Source organism: Sinocyclocheilus grahami, unplaced genomic scaffold, assembly GCF_001515645.1.
Source record: "Sinocyclocheilus grahami isolate Dianchi unplaced genomic scaffold, SAMN03320097.WGS_v1.1 scaffold221.1, whole genome shotgun sequence".
In the NCBI taxonomy this organism is placed as follows: Eukaryota; Metazoa; Chordata; class Actinopteri; order Cypriniformes; family Cyprinidae; genus Sinocyclocheilus; species Sinocyclocheilus grahami.
In genome coordinates this window covers 1063051-1087699 of record NW_015505400.1, presented here as the reverse complement: position 1 = coordinate 1087699, position 24649 = coordinate 1063051, and the positions used below count along the sequence as shown (strand labels likewise).

At 36.7% G+C, this 24649-nt stretch overlaps 1 protein-coding gene across 2 annotated transcripts in view; it reads right to left on the bottom strand.

Annotated features, from left to right (window-relative positions):
- Window positions 1-24649, bottom strand: part of LOC107596569 (phytanoyl-CoA hydroxylase-interacting protein-like) — a 27794-nt gene continuing 3145 nt past the window's right edge. The window contains exons 1-5 of one of the 2 annotated variants that reach the window (XM_016287327.1): window positions 13376-13627; window positions 4722-4918; window positions 4385-4559; window positions 3709-3826; window positions 1-1884 (exon numbers count right to left, since the gene is read on the bottom strand). In XM_016287327.1, coding sequence (XP_016142813.1) covers window positions 1347-1884; window positions 3709-3826; window positions 4385-4559; window positions 4722-4918; window positions 13376-13400 — 1053 coding nt within the window. In that variant the 5' untranslated portion in view covers window positions 13401-13627 and the 3' untranslated portion in view covers window positions 1-1346. Of the gene's footprint in view, window positions 1885-3708; window positions 3827-4384; window positions 4560-4721; window positions 4919-13375; window positions 13628-24649 lie in introns of those variants that run through there. The other variant, XM_016287326.1, reaches the window with a different exon arrangement.

Sequence of the window (24649 nt, the reverse complement as noted above, 5' to 3'; positions counted from 1 at the left end):
GACAGAAAACAACGCAGAGCACTTAAAATAAGGGTTTTATGCACATTTCAATGAGTTCCCTAACATATGAATACAGCAGCAACCAACCATGTTTATTTCTCATATATCTGTCTCTCACATGAAAAAGGGAGCAGAATTGAATACCAGAATATCCAGAATTGAAAAGGTTCTCCCAGGAGAGCTAAGTATTTTTAAAGATCTATTTTGTTCAAAAACGTGTTAAAGTACAGTACGTGGCCATCACAGAGCACAGTTTTCCTCCTATACATGAAGAACAAATGATACATTAAGCCAGTGGTTAAAATGAACACTGTCCAATAACGTCATACACTAAAAACAATACTGAAGCCCAAAGCAGGAGATATGTTCATGAGAAGCGGATGTGCGCTTTAAGTGCAATTCTGCTCAAGTAGCTACTCTCTGGAAACGAAACAATCAATATCTTTCCTTTCTGACGGCTCTACTGCAATGAACTATTACAATCTTTGTGTAGTGTCTTTGCATGCCAACCAACGTAAACTGTTGAATTGTGCTACAATCAGGTGTGGTTATTCTGTCATGTTATCGTCGTCCCAGAATTTATTTGCTGTACACATCCACAATGACAAATGTAGCTTTTGAATGTTAGCTATTGTGCACGTAATTCTACATTGGTTTATACAGTAAACATATGTGTATATATGTATCTATATATTTTTGCTTTATCGTGAACCTTTTCTTTTCCATCACTACTTCTGGTCCTGTCCATTTTCTATTCACCAGTTAAAAAATAAATATTTTTCTATCTACATGTCGTATCACATTTAATATATGTTAAATCCCAGTATACTGGATGGGTTGGAATAGATAACATGAAACACTGCTAAAGAACAGTTATGCTAATGTCAACGTTTCCAAAAATGTTTGCAGTCATGCTACAGATACGTCCAATCACATATTTTTTGAGATATCATCACCTTCATAATGCCTTAAAAGAACGGTTGTCTCGATTCACCGACTTCAGTGACTTGATGAGCATTTAGTGTTAAATTTGTGTAAACTTTGGTAAACTGTTACAATGCCGCGTTCTAACAGGAAGGTCTGACAGCCAATAGGATTAAAGAAGCAGTTTGATTGACAGGGGTGATTAATTCAACATCCCAACACCAAGACATATCTAACCCAACCCCGGGTCGAGATCCATAAGCTAGTAAACGAAAAAGAGCATTTTGTCAAAAGCTGTGAGACACATGCTGCGGACACCAGAAGGAATTATGGATACGTTCGATAATGGGTAAGGAGGACGGCTAAAGGAGAAGGCGATTTTCTGTGCTGTTCAAGGCAGCAGAAGGGTTCCGATTCGTAGGTTAGCGTCCCACGCTGATGTTGCAGGTCTTGCAGCTGGGATCCTTCTTGGCGTTGACTGTGGACTGGCTCATGAGCTGGTGGCCGCTGATCTCAGCTACCGTGCCCAGGCTCAGATCCACGGGGTCGGTGTAGATGACCTCCAGGATAAGGTCCTGTGCATGGTGGAACACCAACCGGCCGTCTTCATCCTCCGAGCACGTCATAAAGCGGTTGTTGGCGATATCCAGCGCTGGCAGGCGCTGCTTGCAGAACTCGTCTCCAGACGAGCCCTTCGGCGCGATCACCAGAATGACGTAGTGATAGGCCGTGTACATGCAGTAGAAGTCGGCGAAATACAGGTTTGTCTTGGGACTGAAGAGCTCCTCGGCTGGCAGCTGGAAGCGGTAACGGCCGTACGGTGAGTCCTGTGGGGGTTTGCCTGTGTTGAACTCGGTGTTGCTGCTGAAGAAGATGCCCTCGAGCTTCCCGCTGATGGGCGAACCGTGGCTGCCGCTGTTATCCTTCACTGACAGCAGCATCTTGTTGTTTTGGGCTTCCCTGCAACCAGAAAATTCACCATAAATGACAAATGAAATGACTTCATGGAGGTGACGTTCAGTGGTACTACAAGAATTCAGATATAACACAAACCATTTTCTCCTGACCTTTGCCCTTAACTTTACTGCCAGTGACTAACCTCCTTAAATCAGTACAACTTATTGTAGCCGGAGAACACATTACAGCTAATTCTTAAAAATGGAAACTGGAAAAGTAATAGCAAAGCTATCAAATGGTTTCAGAAGAACATGAATCTCAAGGACCACTTTCATGGTATTGATGTGTGATGCACTTTTGTCCTTTTTGGACCTTCACAGCAGTTTCGATACATTTTTATTTTATGGAAAAGAGTAGTATGAACATTCTGTTATTGGGGGGGGGGTGAAATCTTTCGCAGGGGGTGAAAGATCTCTTTTTCAATCTGTGGAAGCCTGTTTTCACCACAGAAGAAGACAATAAAAAAGGAAATTGTGACTTATCTCAGAATTCTGACTTGGTTACTCAGAATTGCAAGGCTATAGCACATTTCAAACTTGCTTTCAGAATTGCGGGTTTATAACGCAATTCTGATATCTCGCAGTTTCGAGTTTATATATTGCAATTATCTTGCAGCTTTGACTTCATATCTCGCCATTCCAAGTTTGTCTTGCAATTGTCCCACAAAAAAAAAAGACAGAATTAAGAGATGTTAAATCAAAATAAATCAGAATTGCAAGAAATAATGTCGGAATTGTTAGATTAAAAAAAAAAAAAAAAAACAATTCGCAAGTACCTTTTTATTTTTTATTCTGTAATGCATACCAACCAGCCTTTTATGTGATGTATCATTATTAACTGTCTTCTGATTAATTCTCAGTCTGATCAGAAGTCTGTTTCCTTCTTACTATCACCTCAGAGTTTAGACCTGATCTTTATTGTTTTTAATGTGGTAAATGAAGCTGAAATGATATGAACAGGTGAACCACTATCTGAAACGCATGATTTATAATACAGCTATCTAATCAAGTCAGTGTGGAATTAATCTTTGAGTTTCACATGAGGTAAGTACAACAACAATAGACTTTCACTCACTGATGGGAAACCAAATGTAATTACTTTTAAATAAAGCAAGGCAATGAATTCTGTAAATCTCACTGAAGATGAAGGGGTACATTCAGATACATAAACTAGAGTGATATTAAAAAATATGATTTATGAAGAGAAATGAATGCCCCCCCCCCCTTCAGGTGGATTTAATTTGATTCCGCGGTGCCTCTTACATTTAAAATTTTATTCATTTCTGTTGTGAAGACTGATTTCATGGCTGTTTTCATCAAATTATACTATACAGGACAGTATTAGTTGAATAAGAGAAATTTAAATCACTGGGGTTGCATAAAGGTAAATTCTAAGATAGAAAGAAAGATAATTCACAATAGAGAGAACATTTTAATAAAAAAAAAATTTAAATCTTCAGTATTTGGAGATTTTCTAATGTAATGAGAATGAATATTCATATGAAATGAAAAATTTGTCATAATTTACAGTAGATAGTTGCCCTCATTTTGTTCTAAATCTGTGTGACTTTCTTCTGCGGCGCACAAAGGGTGATTTTGAAGAATATCCTGCACCAATTTATTAATTCTGAAATTAGGTGTCATCAAGTGTCATTCTCATACAGACCCCTGCCACATTTATTGTACAGAAAAGAACAGCAGGGAAATTCTTCAGAATTGTATTTTTTGTGTTCCACAGAACACAGGTGTCATAGAGGTCATAGAGGGTTGGAAATAAAGCTGACTGTTCCTTTAATAATTTAGTGTCGTTATCCCTGTAGAAACATACCTTACATGGTCAAAGTATTCTTTGTGTTGGTTTCGATAAAAGACTGAGAACCGCAGCATTCTGCCAGCGATGACCTCTGCTTTCTCCAGCAACTGTGTGAGATGAACAGTGGAATAATCTGTAGATACAAAATAAAGAAATAAAATGACATTATGAGCCAGTAACAGCCTAAATAGCTTCATGGAGGTCATATAAGCAATACTTCAAACAAGGCTCCCAAACTTTATTGTCCACCAAACCACTTTTTAAGTAAATATTTCAATAATTTAATTTCACATTTGCATTTTCACACTACTCTGATATTGGTTAATGATCATGTGACATGCAAGTAAATAGATACAATATTTTTTTTTAGTAAATGTTTTATTATAAACATTTTAGTTGTGATAGTGTCTCAGTCTGCGTTACATTCTCACTGGTGTTAATCATTTTATTTTACGCTACACAGCTACAATAGTTATTTTTATGTGATTGTCACTAATATTTATATAATTCCTCACTTTCATATGTTCAACAAATCCTTGAGCTTTCATTTGGTTGGAATACTGGTGAAATAAACTTCCACAAAAATATTGGAAATTATGCCAATGACGGTTAAACTTGAAGCACATGCAGATTTGCTTATTGAAATGTTACAATTTATATATTTAATGTTAGTGCTTTAAAATTTTCTCACCGCCTGTACAGAATTCAATGATCTCACTCCATTCCGACACGGCGTAGTCGCCATCACCCTGTTTGGACGCGGTCTGTACGGCAACAGTGTATTCGGTGCGTGGACTCAGGAACCAGTGGCCTCGCACTGTCATGGGCAAAGGGACTGCTTTTGCTACCAGTTTAGTGGGGACGTCCTAGAGGAGACAGATAATAAATGAGATTAAACAGTCATGTTCTTGCAGTTCTCTTTCTGCAAACACATGAACCTGAGAACATTACTGAAGATCAGCTTTTGCCTAAATCAGGTCAGATCAGGATGTGTAAGGAGTGAATATAGAGCTGCTGCATTCACACACCTTGTGTTTGAACTTGTTGGCATTCTTGTTTTCTTTCTTGTTGAGGTCGATGAAGTAGTGTGTGATGCGTTCCTTTGACTTGGAGTCCATGTCCCAGCAGATCTTAAAGGAGTCGCATGTGATGTTGCTGATTTTGATGTTCTGGGGAACAGGAAGTTCCTCCATCTCTGCAATGCCGCTGTCCAGGGACTTATTTCCTGAGAGACAGATAGAGATGTTGGGAGAGGGAACAGAAAGTCTGAAGAAACTCTTTAAAGGGGTCCTATTATGCTTTTTCACTTTTTCAACTTTAGTTAGTCAGTAATGTTGCTGTTTGAGCATAAAAAAGATCTGCAAAGTTACACAGCTCAAAGTCGATTTCAAAAGGAGATATCTTATTTAACAGAAATCACTTTTCAAAAACTACAACGAACGACTCGTTTGGACTACAACGCATATTTTCCGGGATTTGTGATATCACAAATACCGACGAATGGGACGAGACCTGGTTGAGCTGCACTAGAGAAGGCAACTAGTGTTATCACTATGTCGAAGACGCACTCGATTTCTCAAGGTAGACGAACTTAGAGTGGTTACAATCATCTGGGTTTAAATCGCGCTCAAATTGATTTGACGCAATATTTACACTGAAGCTTGCAGGCGGCTATGGTAAGGGGCATGACATTTCCCGACCAGGCGCCGAGTGCAGCCAATCACAACACACACTGGCCCAGCTAACCAATCACAGCACATTTCGTATTTCAGAAGGCGGGGTTTCATTTGATACAGGAACTATTCGAACCGTTCCGACTTGGGAGAGAGGTATTGTAATAATGTAAAGTATGTGAAAAATAATGTGTTTTTCGAACAACCTAGTATGAGAGCCTGTTCTAGTACACCCCCCAAAACAAAATTAAGACTTTGTAAAAGAGCATAATAGGACCGCTTTAAGGAAGATGCTGTTTGCTTTACTTTGTCAACCTAAAAGTGGATAAAACTGTCATTCGGAAGATATAGACATATTTAAAATGTAGTCTTTCTCTTCTGAGGAAACAAACAAAAACATTGATGACTCATCATGTACTCAGGGGTGTGTTCAAATCTCTGTCCAATCAAATGCTCTCTAGAATAAGAATGTTCCTCCCCCAATACCACCTTCCTAGCAAGCAGCAAGTCATCGTTGAGTTTGATATTTATCCTGACACATCATTTTCTCCTGTGATATAAGCAAGCACAGCACTTTTACTGCATGCAAAATGATGAACTAGCAGCTTAATCTGATAAAATATTAATAATATAATTAATAATGTATGTTTACCATACCATTATTAGATTTGTTTACATGCCATGCGATGAGTAATGAGTTATACTTATAAGTATTTCATAATTAATTTACCTTGTGCATCTAACACATTGTATATATTTATTAATTTCCAGTATTGACAACACTTTTACATTTCACTTGAAATGTTTTATGAAAAAAGTAAAACATCTGAGATTTCATAACCGTAACACAAGGATGTTTCCGGGAAAAATATGCAATTATGAATATGTTGATGACTCATCTTGCACTCAGGGGTTTCTGACCAATCAAATGCTCTCTAGAATGAGAATGTCCCTCCTCTTATCACTATGTTGAAGACGCACTCGATTTCTCAAGGTAGACGAACTTAGAGTGGTTACAATCATCTGGGTTTAAATCGCGCTCAAATTGATTTGACGCAATATTTACACTGAAGCTCGCAGGCGGCTATGGTAAGGGGCATGACATTTCCCGACCAGGCGCCGAGTGCAGCCAATCACAACACACACTGGCCCAGCTAACCAATCACAGCACATTTCGTATTTCAGAAGGCGGGGTTTCATTTGATACAGGAACTATTCGAGCCGTTCAGACTTGGGAGAGAGGTATTGTAATAATGTAAAGTATGTGAAAAATAATGTGTTTTTCGAACAACCTAGTATGAGAGCCTGTTCTAGTACACCCCCCAAAACAAAATCAAGACTTTGTAAAAGAGCATAATAGGACCCCTTTAAGGAAGATGCTGTTTGCTTTACTTTGTCAACCTAAAAGTCTTTCGGAAGATATAGACATATTTAAAATGTAGTCTTTCTCTTCTGAGGAAACAAACAAAAACATTGATGACTCATCATGTACTCAGGGGTGTGTTCAAATCTCTGTCCAATCAAATGCTCTCTAGAATAAGAATGTCCCTCCCCCAATACCACCTTCCTAGCAAGCAGCAAGTCATCGTTGAGTTTGATATTTATCCTGACACATCATTTTCTCCTGTGATATAAGCAAGCACAGCACTTTTACTGCATGCAAAATGATGAACTAGCAGCTTAATCTGATAAAATATTAATAATATAATTAATAATGTATGTTTACCATACCATTATTAGATTTGTTTACATGCCATGCGATGAGTAATGAGTTATACTTATAAGTATTTCATAATTAATTTACCTTGTGCATCTAACACATTGTATATATTTATTAATTTCCAGTATTGACAACACTTTTACATTTCACTTGAAATGTTTTATGAAAAAAGTAAAACATCTGAGATTTCATAACCGTAACACAAGGATGTTTCCGGGAAAAATATGCAATTATGAATATGTTGATGACTCATCTTGCACTCAGGGGTTTCTGACCAATCAAATGCTCTCTAGAATGAGAATGTCCCTCCTCTTTATACAAGTAAGTAGTTAATGCTCATGTAAACACAAGAAAGAAAACAGCACTTGTAATGCCACAGAGTCTTGAAATGTGTGATTTTAGCAAATGTTTTCATGAGGGTCTGACCTTCATCCAGGTCAATACTGAACTTCAGCACAAAGGACTGCTAGCAAACAGTCACGACTGACTTGCAAGATGTGCCACAGGGCAAAGCGCTTTTAGAAAACTGTCATTTAATCCATAATGAGTGTTGATGGAAGTGCATTGGAAGTAGATTTCAGTTGGTGCGGAGTAACTTTCAGCTAGATTCCAATGAGCAAGGAGATTTTGTGGTTCTTGCTTGCCACCATAATGTTAAGGCTTTCAAAATGGTTGGTATGACTTTGCTAGGTAGTTGCTAGTGTATTCTGGGTGGTTGCTAGGTGGTAAATTTAAAAGAGCCCAATTCAAAATCTCTATGTTTGGCTCAGGTCCTTCCATCAGAGTCTATTCATATTTTGAATGCTGTTTTCTTGTCTGCCATATAAATAAGTCTGATCTCTGACACTTAGACCCAAAAGGTTAAGTACTGAGCCTCACTAATCAGTAATTGTTTAGTTTTTGTTTGTTATGATTAGTTTAATCATCAACTGCTCATCTGGATTTGCAATTCTCTGGTTGATTTGTGCTTTTCAATTTAGTGGACTTCCAGACTACAACTCGCATATTGCACTCCAAATTGCAATCACTGTCTTTTCATGTGTGGCTTTTTATCATGTAATCAACACACTACACAATCAGACCCACCTCAGAGCATTTCCCTTTCAGCTCTGAAATGAATCAGAAGACAACACAATCATCATTGAGACCTGGTGAAGGTCAAATCAGCAAAACAGCTTGCAGCCCTAAATGAAAACTAGCACACAGCATAACAACACCACAGTCTCCAACAATATCAAGAATTCCTGCATATTAAAAAGCAAAGTGACTATACAATATTCTATATAATATCTATATATATTGTCCAATTTAGTGCACCTTTTGAAATTAAATCTGATATTATTCTTTTATCTTTTATTTTATTATGTTCTCCAGTGTTGCACGATGAAAGCAAGCACAGCACATTTACTGCAAGTAAAATGTTGAACTAGCAGCTTAATCAGATAAAATAATAATACAATAATTATTGTATATTTAAAATGCTTAATTTCCTTTTTTTTTTACATTACAGTGTCATAACATGTCTAAATACCTTATACTTAGAAGCAACAAATATTTCATATTTAATTTACCAAATATGAGCATCTAACACATTACATATTTAACTTTACCAGTATAGCTTTACTAGATATAAATTTCATACTTCACTTGAAATTGTTGTATAAAAAAATATCGGAAAGTACTATCTTATAATGACAAATTTACAAAGATATTTCAAGTTATTAAAAATTATACAATAAATAAATATGTAAATAAACACAATTATCACCCAGAGTTTTATTCTCACATGCTGATGTTTCTGATATGATTTCTAAGCTGTAAAATAAATAAATAAATAAATGAAAATTTCTACAAATAATCTCCCTACCAGTTAATTAGTAAAAACACACAGAAGTTGACCTGATAACATACAGTATGTCGCCATACGCCAAGAAAATAATTTCACATTCTTACAAATACCATACACTTTGGCATCTTGTGGTATTTTTTAAAACAATTAGTGGCACAAATATAATGTTTCTGCTGTCCAAAGCTAAATATTTGCTTTATAAGCATTAAATTATATACAGTATAAAAAATATATTAAAATGACCTGTTTCAAACATATCAAATATTTGAATACCCTACTTTATGGAGTGGTTTTAGCTTGTCAAATCATTGAAGCTCTCACCTGAATCTGACAATTAAAATCATAATTCATAATCATAATTTTGTCATAATATATGTAACTTATATTTAACCCAATGTATGAAAAACATTTTTAACTATGAAACAAATAATTTTTGTGTCCCACATTTTGCCTTGAACCTTGTTACTGTATGATTTTCCTCGATTAAAAAACAAAAATTTTGCATCCTTTAAAATTGTGACACCCATGAAGGAAGTGACATCATTTGGACTCTTTCAATAGCATGGTAAAAACTTTCGTTCAGCTAGGTCAACCACAGTTATTGTAAGATAAAATTATCTATTTTTATGTGAAAATGTGAAAAAATATATTATGTTGTTTCCATAGAATTTATTATATGTATTATATTATTATTATTTATTATATGTATTATAATTATATGTAACTTATATTTAACCCAATGTATGAAAAACATTTTTAACTATGAAACAAATAATTTTTGTGTCCCACATTTTGCCTTGAACCTTGTTACTGTATGATTTTCCTCGATTAAAAAACAAAAATTTTGCATCCTTTAAAATTGTGACACCCATGAAGGAAGTGACATCATTTGGACTCTTTCAATAGCATGGTAAAAACTTTCGTTCAGCTAGGTCAACCACAGTTATTGTAAGATAAAATTATCTATTTTTATGTGAAAATGTGAAAAAATATATTATGTTGTTTCCATAGACTGTATAAAAACATAGACGTAGTGTCTGTGACGTCACCCGTAGTTTTCCAAAGAGCGTTTTTGAAGCTCAAAGTGGCTACCATCTTGGCAGCACGTCACCGCGCATCACTACCAGATAATCGAAAATGGGCAAAAAGGTGGGAGCTGGTTGCTGAAGCCAAGCCCACCTAGCTTGACGGCAGTGTCAGCAGCGGCAATCCACCTGTCACTCAAGTGGCCACGCCCTTAATTTAATTTGAACCAGGCTGTAAACTTTTTCTGCTGTAAAGTTGGGCATTTTAGCATGGGGAGTCTATGGGATTGACTCCCTTTTGCAGCCAGTTGATGAATTACAGTTTAAGTCACTTCCGTGTTGGCTTCACGAGAGATAGCGGGAGGTTGCCGCTTGGTTGTTTCTCAACAACTACAAACCAACAGTTGGTTCCAAAATAGCCCCCACTAAATTATCAATTTCAGTAACAGAGATGCAAAAATGACTTGAAAGTATTTGAAAATAAACTCAGTAATAAAGTTTGACCTCCCAAATTTGACGATCGCCGTTTTCCGAAGTTTAAGCACATTCTTTCATTGACTATTTGTTCAAAATAAGACCTAAAACTTTCCCTAAAAATGTGTCCGTTATACTGGGTCTTTGGAGTGAGGAGGCTTAGCTATTCAAGCTCTAACCCTAGGCGCCAAGGTGGCCTGTCCATTCACTCCAGCTCTATAGGGAGACACGAATGAATGAACTTTAAAGAAAGAGAACACAAAAAAGCCAGAGAAAGCCTGCAGGATTGGTGCGCAAACACATTACCTGCCCAGTCAGCTAAAACCAGTGTGTAAACACACACCGGAGAAAGAGAGATGAAGGCAGTCGAGTCAGAGCTGGAGAAGCACCATACGGGAGACGTCCTCCTGTGTCTCTTCAGATGGAGCGTTATAGATGAGCGAGCTCCTCTCAGCCACCAGAGAGAGGCTGAATGAATGATTCATAGGCAGCCCCTTACTGTAGCTCCCAGCGCTGAATCATTTCTTGTTTTATCTCTCGCCTGCACTATATGCGTTCTCAGAACAAAGACTCAGGATAACAAGAGATCGCCTACGTTAGGGAGGAGCGCTCTGACACCCAGTACTGTCTCACTGGCATGCTATTATCTCTGCTGAGAATTACTTCTGGAACACTTTGTTACTTTCAACTACAAAATAAAGAACTTGTTACGTGGTAGTTCCATATCACAAGTGTTTCTAATACACAACCAGAGGGTCTGTGAGACGAGAATGAGGAAGTCTTGTTTAGTGTAATTACTGCAGTTGGTTTGGTTTGCTATTGGTTTCCAGTATCAAGTAGCTGTGAGATGTTAAATGTAGAGCAGCACAGGTCTTCTAACACAAACCCACACAGCTAATGCAATTAAGTCATTCGCATTCATAAAAACAAACTCCAAATAAAATTCTAAATTTAATTCAAAATAAAGGAAATTGATTTATAATGTGGATGCATGATTTATAATGTTATTTCTTTCAAATAAATGCTGCTCTTTTCAAATTTCTATTCATCAGGAAAATGAATAATGGTAATATCTATATACAGTATACTATCTATTTATAGTTATAATATTAAGCAGCACAACCGTTTTCAAACTTGCAATAGACTATTTTAGAACCATTATGAGTTATATATTTTCCATGACTGTTAGAAACATATTCTCTCTTTTTTTGGTGCAAACTCTTATTGACTTTTAACATTAATAATACAATTATTATTACATTATAATAACATTAAATATACATTATTATTTGTAATTTTCCATGACATTATTTTCATGACTGTTAGGAACATGTTCTGCATTTTTGTGAATCTCTTTAAATTCTTTAAGGTAATGCAGTATTTTGATTATTTGACTGTAACGAATACAATGATTAAGTAATGAAGGAAAATACAACAATTAATATTATGATATGTACAAATTTTAAAGATTTGGAATCACTATGAAATGTTTGTGAAATAAATATATTTTTTATGTTTCTGAAAGAAATCAATATTTTTATTCATAAAATATATTCTTTATTATTTTTATAGTTGTTATTTATTATTATTATTATTATTTTAAAGGGGAAAATGTAATGTTGTTGACATGTTTTGTAACAAATAAAAAGCTCTGTGCAGATCTGTATTCATTAAAAATCATACTTTAAGTCACCATTCACAACATAATCCCACCTCGGATGTAACCTTGTTATGAGATTTTTAAAGTACCAAGAAGCAATGCTGCATATAAAAATGCCATCAATTACGTTTATCCAACAACATTACTGCAAGGACACCGTTGTGGCATGCTGTAACTCAAATTACACCTAAAAAGCCATAAGAGGATCAAAATGCTAAACTGGGGGGGTGTAATCTCAGGCTTAATGCATAAAAAGCCAGGAAAACTACATCTTTCTGAGCATGCCAAAAACTCACAGATGGCATAAAATCCTATATATATTACCAGTCCAAAGTTTGCAAACATTCTAATTCTTTAATATTACTATTTTTAATAATAGTATAATATTACATTAAAAAAATAATATGTATTATTATTATTATATTAGTAATACATAGTGAATAATAATAATACTTAATATTATTATTATTATTATTAATAATAGTTGTCTTTTTTATAATATTTGGCAGATTTTATATTTGTATACAAAACTAAGCATTTAAGCATAAACAGTTAAACCAAAAGATTTGAAAGAAATAATTTCATTCAAGATGGTCCAAATGCTTGACTGGCATTGTATATGTTTACAGTGTGTATAATAGCACATAAGCACGCAATAGTGAATGACAACTCAAGCAGCACTGATGATTTGTCATGTAGAATCATCGTCAAAGATCCGGACACACAGTCATGCACAGGAAACCCATTTTAGCAAATCTTCAGTTACTATGAATGCAAAACACTTCTAATTTCATCTTCTCTCCTTGTAAGGACATTTGAATGGGGTGATATGAAGGCATGATGAGAACCTCCTCCCTAAATAGTGCTACTGAAATCTCCATCCATGATGATGGTTAGCGTGGTTACACAGATGTTATGTTACTTATTACTCTATAAGTTGTGTAATTTAAATTAAGAAGATTATCTAAGTAATCTTTAAGGATTTAAGTAAATAAATCCTTAGCAAATATATCTATGCAACAAACTCATTTCTTTCTCCGTCTTTCCATGATCAGTAATATCCTCTGTTGGCTTTATTGGCTCTAAAAAAAAACTGCCCTCTCCTTTCGAAGATAGCATCAGTAATCCATTATCAAAAAGGACTCAATAATTGCATTTCTGAAAAAGCAATAGCAGAAATATACCAAAGCATTGAAGCGTTATCCTTTCATTAACACAGACTCGTTATATATCAGTCACAAGGTCATAGCATCTGTTTCACTGATGAACACATATACTCACTCTGGCTTTCATCCGCTCTCCGCATCCGGTTCCAGGTAATGTTTGTTCACAACTGACTAGAAAAACAACTGGTGATGCAAAAGCCTAAACCTGCAGGAGATTATATCCGAGGACAGAAACCGCTACACCTACTAGCTGGACAAATGCTGGGCTCTCATGGGCTCCTTCAGACAGGTCCAGCAGGTGTAATGCAGTAGCTAAGGCTAGTGGACATGGTCTGCTGTCCAGTCCCAGCGTACTGACCTGTCTCCAATGCACCCTGAGCCTAAAGTGCAGGCCATTGGCTTAGAGCAGCTTTAGTGTTTGTTTTACAAGCCTAGCACACTCCCATAGGAGGAGCCCGGATTATGTCATCAGCTGGACTCAGTGTTGGACTGAAATTTCAGAGCGAGGAGTGAGGGAGGGAGTGAGAGAGAGAGCTGGGTTGTCTCTCAGTTGGGTAATCTGGTCACTCGCTCCCATTAGGAAAGGGGAAAATATCCTATGAAGTTCTGCATCCCTCCCCTTCCCCATACCGTTTGCACTGTCTGTCATATTTCCAAAAGATGACATCATTCTTATAACGGACATCAGTGTATTGGAGATTATTTTCTATTGCGGTTGCGGTAATAGGAAAGAAGAATCCGTCTGTTCTGGGAATGTGACACTGACATTTTCACAGTACGTGTTCGACATTCCACTAAGATTTCATACCTTCTGACACCTCCAACTATAAAGAGAGGAACAAAGTTTGGCAAGACAAGTTTTGAATGTTGGTTTGACACAGCCTTGCCTCGAAGATTACAGATTGTTACTTTAAAGGTTTGAAGTCGTATGAAAATAGATTGCTTAAGCAATTTGAGGAGACATTTGTAGCTTGAAGATACATAGACCTTGCTGGTTGCTAGAGTGTTCTAGGTGAAGAGACAGACAGAGGATAGATAGATAGACACATTATATAGACAAAAGTATTGGGACACACCTCTTAATTATTTAATTCAGGTGTTTTAATCAGACCCATTGCAACAGGTGTATAAAATCAAGCACCTAGCCACAGTGTCGAGGCACACTTTCAGCTGTGGCCCACCCAATGAGAAGTTGGTAATTTTCCAAATGGATGTAATTTATTAAACGATAATAATAATAAATGTCTTATTTCACTATAACTTTATATATTTAGTTTAAAAATATTAAACGCAAATTTTCATGGTCAATTACAGGAAGTTTCTTCATTTTCCCTCTTCCTATAGGTGCATGACATACGCTTGTCAAAATGGTGATTGGTCTTTCTGTTAGTCCCACCCACAATGTTATGTTTGCGACGTAAGAACATTAATAGCAAAATACGAGCATTTGTGGAGTTGAATTTGAAAATAGCGAAAACAAATAGGCTATCAATCAGGGGTGCGTTTCCCAAAAGCATCGTTAGCCGACTATGGTCGCAAGTTCCGTCGTTACCAACATAGTTCAACGATTGGGTGTTTCCCGAAATTGGGTGTTTCCTATGATTCGCAAATAGCATTGCAAACTTATGTGGTAGGAACTACAGCTCTCGACCTGTGGTTAGAAGCATAGTTTCTTGTTAGTAAGATATATGGACTTAATTATATTATGCCCTTGGGCACAATAAGCAAGCTAACATGCAGTACAATCCATATCTTCCATTCTATTTAAATACATATACATTTTAATCGATAAATTTTAGCGTGTCCTCAATAAGCGTTCGGGAAACAGTCGTGACTGGCTAGTTAGTTTCCACAACAATGCATCATACTATGGTGGTTAATCAGCGAGTTACGTCATTGTCCGGGAAACTCACCCGTGATCAATTCTTTATAAAGTATATATTGAGTCTAAGTCTAAGTCTTAGCACTGAATCCGAACCGTTTAACTTACAAATGAAGCCAGACCACCTGCGGGTGATGGATTTATTGATCGGAAACTTCTGAGCCAAGCGTTTTGAAGCATCATATTACCACAGGTAGTGTTAGATTCGCTAAATATATGTGTCCTTTGAGAGAAAGAAACATATAAATGTTATGCTTGATCCTATTCGCCACAACAAACTTTATCATTTGCAGCAGCGCACATTTCTGCATTCCTCGATGTGTGCGAATTGACAGAGACACTTAATTATGAAATCATCTGCGAAGCCCTGTTGTCTCAAACTGAGGTAATGCTTTACAATAAACTTCCTTTAGTTAACATTAGTTAATGCGTGAACAGTTTAGGGAAGGCCCCCAAACTGCTCCATCATGACTGTGCCCCAGTGCACAAAGCGAGGCCCATTAAGACATAGTTGGAAGAGTTTGGTGTGGAAGAACTTGATTGGCCCACACAAAGCCCTGCCCTCAACCCCATCATACACCTTTGAAATAAACTGGAATGGAGATTGTGAGACAGACTTCTCGTCCAACCTCGTGCCTGACCTCACAAATGCTCTACTGGATGAATGGGCACAAATTCCCACAGAAACACTCCAAATTCTTGTGGAAAGCCTTCCCAGAAGAGTGGAGACTGTTATAGCTGTAAAGGGGGGGGGATCAACACCATATTAATGTCTATGTATTTAGAATGCAATGTCTTTAAAGTCCCTATTTGGTGTTATAGTCAGGTGTTCCAATACTTTTGTCCATACTGTGTATAGATATAGTGACTCTTCCCCTCACAAAATAAGGCCTCACAATGACGACATCTGCTGGCATCCTCACATGACCAGACAACAATGGACAGAGAGAACGCATGAGACCGCAGACAATGGGTATCTTCATCCTCAACATTTTCTGGTTGGCCACTCCATGAGCCCCACAACACCCTCATTGAGCTGAAAAAGTCCCTCAGCAGCCCTCCACCGTTCTGGAGCATGAGGAAAGAGAGGGACTGCTTTGTTGCATTCATCCTAATGAATAATAAACGGGAAACATGATGCAGGAACAGAGCCTTTCATGAAACACTTGTGGATGAAATCCAAAGCCAAAGTTAAACGGCATCACTAACATCCTCAAATAAATGCATATGGATTAACATTTAAATCCTTTGTCATTTGGGCGATATATGTGGTGCTGGTTATTGCTGGAGGAAAGCCTGATGGGTGGATTATAAAACATGCAAAACAAAATATATGATGACTGGATGCCTATACATGATAACACAACACACTGACTGAACCTGGACATCTATCTGTGTAGTCATGAATACCAAGCACTGACACTGGGAATTTACCGTAATATCCCATGGTTTATGAAATGCTGTGGCCTCATGGGTGATGCCTTAAAGCTATGGCCACCACTTCACTCTAATAAATCACACACAGAGCTCTTCCTCACAGCCCAGTGGCTGTCCATGTTTATATAAACTCTCCTCCTTGAATTCCCGCTTAAGATGCAAGGATGATGGAGTTTAATATCTCCAGGGTGCGGGTATTACTGGACCACTCTTGTGTCTGAGGCAGCACATTAAAGTTTCATCAGTCCTTGGTCCCAAGACTATAAATAGACCAGCATTTCATTCTTTAATGTGTTGAATCCGAGGGGAGTGATGCTGCAGAGATGGGATCCTCAGAGCTGTCTTACAGTGCAAATTCAATGACACATTGTTCATTTTGGTCAAGGAAGTGTTGACATGGGCGCTGACACGAAAACAGAGATGGAAAAATAAAAGTGCTAATTGTGCAGTGGAAGACATTGCAGTGCAAATTAAAATGCTAAAACGCAAACCTCTGCACTATAAACAAGAACCCAGAGGAATGTTTAATTACTCAAGACTTTTCTCGTTCACAGCTCAGCAGTCTTAATGAGGTTCTTAGCTATATTTCAAGAAAAAAACATTGTCTCACATCTTTCTCCTAAAATTGCTAGTGAATTTTTTTTTGATTGAATTGTTTGTAAAGGCAGGTAAATACATTTGTATGGTTACAAGGGATTTCTATTCCAAATAAAAACTGTTCTTTTGAATTTTGTATTAATCAAAGAATCCTGAGAAAAATTGATCATGGTTTCCTTTCAACATTGATAATATTAAGAAATTATTTCTGAAGGATCATGTGACACTGAAGACTGGAGTAATGATGCTGAAAATTCAGCTTTGCCATCTGAGGAAAAAAACATTTAAATATATATTAAGATTGAAAATAGATCTTTTAAATTGTAATAATATTTCACAATGTAATTATATAGTTCAGTCATGAAACTCTAGATGGTGCAGGCGACAGGTTGTTAACGTAACCAATGATATTCAGAGAGTTAAACGACTTGGCACAAGCTGTTTGGTTCATGCTGCACATGCAGCCAATGAACTTACTGCCTTGCATTTATATGGCTGGCTAGCATTCACTTGAGATTCCTGCAGCGCGCTTTCAGAGTTCTCTGAAACCCTTCACCTTCCCCAGCTCCACCTGTATAGATCTGCTACGGGGTTATTTTATATGCTATTTGTGCAGCAGCAGTAAGTCTTAAATACTCACGGCACTGTATCGCCATATACATTGGCAGTAGCAAGTTCCTGTACTTGCTTGCAGCAGCAGCAATAACCTACAACTACAGCAATAACCAACAGCAGCAGCAATTCAGCAGCAGCAGCGTAGCAGATCTGTTCCGCCAAGACCAAATACATTAACATTGTCATATCCATCACCATGCTAAAATGTTCCGAGAGTTGTCATGATTGAACTGTTTTACTGACCAAGACCACTTAAGAACTGCAAGGCAACATGCTAAAACACGTTAAAATCACTTAGCAACAGGAAAGCAATACACTGGCAACCACCCACAAGTTCCAATCTGTTTTAAATTGCCAATCTTCATGGCAACTACAACTTTATTTCATGATTTTTATTACTTTGTTTGACCTTGCAGGTTTTGTTATTATTCTTATTACTATTTGAGGGGCTCAGCTGGACACTTGAGACACAGTAGGACATTCTGACCTCAGGCAAGCAGAAACCGTACAGACAGCATCAAATGCAACCTGTCTTCCCTTGAGTTTAATGCATGAATTCACATTTTCTCAAAGCTGTCAAAAATCAAAGGATCTTAAGCAACGGTAATTAAGCAAAATGCTTAATGATGCACAGCTTGAAACACTCTTGACGATTATTACCACTGTACTGGTCTCAGAGGAAACAGATCATTCTGTTAGAAGGCCTGATTTCTTCTGTGCCTTTAGACCAAAGCTAAAGCATCATCAGGATGATGACAAGCGGTAAATGTGTGGACACATCCGTTTTCACAGAGCTGTTTTGATGTTAGATGAGGCCACTGAATCATAAATAACTCTTGTAGGATATGCTTGTGTCTCTGCTGTGAGGTTTTCTGATGATACTCTGATGTGTTTCAGGATATTTATGGGAACGTCACGTTTATTGAACAATATTAGATCTTGGACTAATGCTTTGCCAATATGCCATATCAAATAGATTGTAAAAATGTTTTTAGTGCTATTTTGTAAGAAATATTCGTTTCCATCAATTTAATTTGTTTTCAGCTCTTCACTTTCAGCTTCTTCACTGAAGTGCACTGACATTAGGTAACCACTTTGATTTGACTTAAAGCTAAAATGTGGCATTTACATATATACACATACAGTATACACATATAGACCTCATCAGGCCGAACAATATTTGTACTGACAGTCAGCACTATACCCAACAGGAAGTCGGCTATTCAGGGTTTTGTGAAAAGTGCACACTGTGGAATTTGCGATATTCCTATTTTTCTAATACATTGGGGATGCAAAATTGGCAAGGGATTTTTGATATCGTGAATGGTTTGCCCGTGGCAGGTCGATGAAATTATGGTGAGAAATGAGAAACAGGAAGTGTCTAATAACTTTTGCACACATTGTCTGATTTTGATCAAAGTTCAGCAGTTTGTTTGTCGTATGAGGTTGATCACATAGATGTGACTATTAGGAGACAAAGTTATAGCGTCACCAACTGGCAGCAGGAAACGTATCATTTTCATTGAAATCAGCCTTAGTTTTACTTGATTTTCTTCAAACTTCATCAGAATAATGTTAAAACACGGCAGATGTAAAACTGCAAAGGGATTCTTGATATCTTAAATACTGTTACCATATACCATAGTAACGTGCCAAACTTGAATAATCTTTTCAGGTGTTTTTAAGGCACTTAACATGCTTAGAAGTTCATGAAACTCTACACACACGTTTATGACGGTATACTGCACTGATTGTTAAAGGGATAGTTCACCCAAAAATACATTTACTTTTTAGAGATCATCAGTCATCAGTCATCATGTGAATGAAAATGGGCCAGAGACAGCAGGGAAAAACCACGCAATATGCAAATAATAAAATACATATAGCCATGCAACCAGGATTTGTGTATAGTTAAAAAATAGAAGGAAACAAATGATTTGTCAGCTTTTGAAAGCAAGAAGAAAACACTCCCATCATCTTTTGTTATTGACTAGTCAAACTCAGCCTTATTCTGGAGCAAATCCATCATCATTAATCCAATCTGTCATCATGAATATAGCTAATTTTTAGACATTGAGGATGCATTTATGTATTTGGCAGATGCTTTTATCCACAGCAACTTACATTGCATTCAAAGTATGCATTCTTTTTTTTCATCAGTTCATGGATTTACTGGAAATCAAACTCATGATTTTGGCATTGCTGGCGCCATGTTCTATTGCTTGAGCTACAGGAATGCTTATACAATGTTTGGCCAGTGTTTATCCCATGTGTTAGTCTGCTAAATCACACTCCTCTTGTTGTTTATACATTTACACAATTGTCTGTTTTTCTTTATGACGGTATACTGCACTGATTGTTAAAGGGATAGTTCACCCAAAAATACATTTACTTTTTAGAGATCATCAGTCATCATGTGAATGAAAATGGGCCAGAGACAGCAGGGAAAAACCACGCAATATGCAAATAATAAAATACATATAGCCATGCAACCAGGATTTGTGTATAGTTAAAAAATAGAAGGAAAAAAATGATTTGTCAGCTTTTGAAAGCAAGAAGAAAACACTCCCATCATCTTTTGTTATTGACTAGTCAAACTCAGCCTTATTCTGGAGCAAATCCATCATCATTAATCCAATCTGTCATCATGAATATAGCTAATTTTTAGACATTGAGGATGCATTTATGTATTTGGCAGATGCTTTTATCCAAAGCAACTTACATTGCATTCAAAGTATGCATTCTTTTTTTTCATCAGTTCATGGATTTACTGGAAATCAAACTCATGATTTTGGCATTGCTGGCGCCATGTTCTATTGCTTGAGCTACAGGAATGCTTATACAATGTTTGGCCAGTGTTTATCCCATGTGTTAGTCTGCTAAATCACACTCCTCTTGTTGTTTATACATTTACACAATTGTCTGTTTTTTCAGTCTAATTCATGTTATTATGTTAGATATTGTTAGGCAGATATGTTAGTTTTGTACAATAAACAGTTTTGGTTCTGTTTTGTTTCACCGCTTGATGTCTAATGTAAAATCTGTCTCCTGAAGCAAAACCAGTCCTGAGTTAGGCGAATTTCAACAAAACATGCAAACAACACACAAATTGGCAAGAATGATGCAAACCTCATCTCAGATGAGAGTCTACAAATGAGGTGAGTTAATCTTCAGTCTTTATCCATGAGTGAACGGTGAGCTTGTCTAAGGACCATGTAGAGCGAGAGTGAATAATCACATGACTGAATCTCTTACTAGAGCAGCAATGTGGCATGTAACTGTCTTAACACTCTGGTTTTTTAGACTGACAAGTTGTGAAAAGCACACACACACATACACTGTGTGAAACTGTGACACCAGTGATATAATACCACAGAGAGAGATGTGATCTGAGAAAAGCAAGACTGGCATGGTGTTACTTTTGGTGTGATGTTTGTGCTTGAGGTGATGGAAAAACATACAAATTTGGAGCTGAAGGGTATGGTGTTTATTATCTTTTTTTTTTTTGAGCTTTTATTAGAAGTTTAAACATCATAATTGGTAGTTTTGCGACTTTTGGTCTTCTGATTTGGTTTAATGCAATGACACAAAAAAAAATCAATTATTAATTTTGGAAACTTTTTTTTTTCTCAAACGGTTTTTAAACATGTTTGTATGTAGCCGTCTTTATATTTTAGAAAACACATTTAGAGGTCTTTATACTCAAAATGTTGAGTCTTTGTCTTCCAGGAAACAGACCAAAAATATTGATGACTCATCTTGCACTCCAAATGTTTGTCCAATCAAATGCTAGAATGCCCCTCCCACTGATAGCACTTGTTTCTGAATAGCAATAGCAAGTCGCAAACCATGTTTACAGCAACGGTTTAAAAAGATAATCCACCTAAAAAGAAATTGCAACATTATTTACTAACCCTGGTGTTGTTCCAACAATGCCTTATTATTTTTCTTTTTCAGACCACAAAAGGTGAAAAAAGTCAATATAATAGCAGTGAATTGTATGGAAGCCCATTTCCACCAAGTAAAAAAAAAAAAAAAAAAAAAGGTACTTGTGACTTTTTATCTCACAATACTGACTTTTTTTTCAATTGCAAATTTAAATGTCACAATTCCATGTTTTTTTTCTCAGAATTATGAGATAACAACTGCAAGAAAAGCAGTCAGAACTGTGGAATATAAAGATATAAAGGAAATACAATTTTTCTCAGAAATGTGTGATATACACTTGTAATTGCGAGTTATATAGTCAGAATTGATATAAACTCTCAATTCTGAGTTTTTTTTCACACAATTGCGAGTTTCTATCATGCAATTCTGATTTTATAACTCACAATTCTGAATATATATCGTGCAATTCTAAGAAAAAAGTCAGAATTGCAAGAAAAAAATCCAAATTTTAAGAAAAAAAGTCAGAATTGTGAGATTAAAAAGTCACAATTACCTTTTTTACTCAGTGGCAGAAACCGTAAAATAGTAACCAGGTTCAATTCTGAACAAGCTTTAACAAAAAAATAAATAAAAATGCAAATGTATCCCATATGATCCCATAATGATCCCATATGACCTCTGCTATATTTTCCAAGTGTTCTAAGAGAGGTTTGGTGAAAAATTAAACTTACTTTTTTTTTTCTTTTGTGGTATGAAAAGTAAACAAGGTCATATGTCATTAGAACACCATCAGGGTGAATACATAATGACAGAATTTACATTTTTATGTAAACTATCCCTTTGAAGAAAGTGTTTTCTGTTTTTAAGTTGCACTTGTGAAGCAAGTTCATGGATTTTTAACATCCATTCAGCTTGCTATACCTCTTTAGTTAACTGTTTAGTTATGACATAGAAAACGTATATTTAGATTTAACCCAAAAGAGTTTACACTCAGCTAACACTCTTTGCCCCAAATCTCACTTATTCAAACAACATGACTGTCTCTAGAAGCATGTTCAACTGAGAATAGGCTACTAATCATGAATCAGCTCCATTATTTATCCAATCCATGTCTGTTTTGTTGTCATTTTGCTGTGCTATATGTGCACAGCGGACACAATTAGCAAATTGATGGCCATGTTAAATCGTTTCTTTCACTAGAAGGCGGGCTTGGCAGATGGTGGCCCCTGTTTTGGAGCCAGTCCCCCCATACACAGCTGGCCAAAGCTGTATATTCAGACAGGGGAAGTGAGTTAGCACTGTCAGGCTCCTGTAGGCCCTCACACAAAGGACTCCCCATCTGAGGCCTGCCCCGAGGGGGAGGAAACGCCCTCTGTAATGCATGCTTATCGAGGAGTCCCACAGCACAGGGGCAGCTCGTCCATTTTTTATCTTTCACAAATGGATGCCTGTCCATAGAGTATTCTGTGCGTCAGTAGCAAACACTTGCTTTGAGTGCATCTGCAGTTTCACAGTGATTATATAATGGAAATATGGACTCATTCCTCAAGAATCTTAGTAAAGGAAGTACTTGCCATATTAGCGCCAAGCATTTACTAGAAGATCATAACTGGTTCCAACACTAAAATGAACATCTGTGTCATTCTCATTCTCTGGAAAGTATGCTATTTGTGTCTCAGTGATTACATTAACAGGACACTGGCCTTATTTACATCATTTGATAGATTCCCATTTATTTATGTGCAATGCAAAATAAATATTAAAATAAGACATGTTTGTTTTAAATCAAATTATTAGCAAATTTAAATATTGATTCATTAACATAGATTTTTTTTTTGTTAAATAGACAACATTTAATCTAAATTTAGCTTTTAATGAGATTTAAATGGTATTCTTTCACTGTCTGTCTTTTTTTTTAATGGCACAAACCAAAAAAAAAAACTGTAAATGTAAGAAGGAAATCAAAATACAGGTAAAACAGCTATGAAAAGTCAATACAGAAAACAATACAGATATATTATATATGGAACATTGGGCCGCATTTTAACTGACTTTTCTTGCTTTTGTAAATAACATGTGCTATCTAATGACATTTTTGTTCATTATTTTTGCTGATATTCAACCCTGTAACATTAAATCCTCATTTATACCCATATATATATATATATACAGTGGGGGGAAAAAGTATTTAGTCAGCCACCAATTGTGCAAGTTCTCCCACTTAAAAAGATGAGAGAGGCCTGTAATTTTCATCATAGGTATACCTCAACTATGAGAGACAAAATGAGAAAAAAAAATCCAGAAAATCACATTGTAGGATTTTTAAAGAATTTATTTGCAAATTATGGTGGAAAATAAGTATTTGGTCAATAACAACATTTAATCTCAATACTTTGTTATATACCCTTTGTTGGCAATGACAGAGGTCAAACGTTTTCTGTAAGTCTTCACAAGGTTTTCACACACTGTTGCTGGTATTTTGGCCCATTCCTCCATGCAGATCTCCTCTAGAGCAGTAATGTTTTGGGGCTGTCGCTGGGCAACACGGATTTTCAACTCCCTCCAAAGATTTTCTATGGGGTTGAGATCTGGAGACTGGCTAGGCCACCCCAGGACCTTGAAATGCTTCTTACGAAGCCACTCCTTCATTGCCCGGGCGGTGTGTTTGGGATCATTGTCATGCTGAAAGACCCAGCCACGTTTCATCTTCAATGCCCTTGCTGATGGAAGGAGGTTTTCACTCAAAATCTCACGATACATGGCCCCATTCATTCTTTCGTTTACACGGATCAGTCGTCCTGGTCCCTTTGCAGAAAAACAGCCCCAAAGCATGATATTTCCACCCCCATGCTTCACAGTAGGTATGGTGTTCTTTGGATGCAACTCAGCATTCCTTCTCCTCCAAACACGACAAGTTGAGTTTTTACCAAAAAGTTATATTTTGGTTTCATCTGACCATATGACATCCTC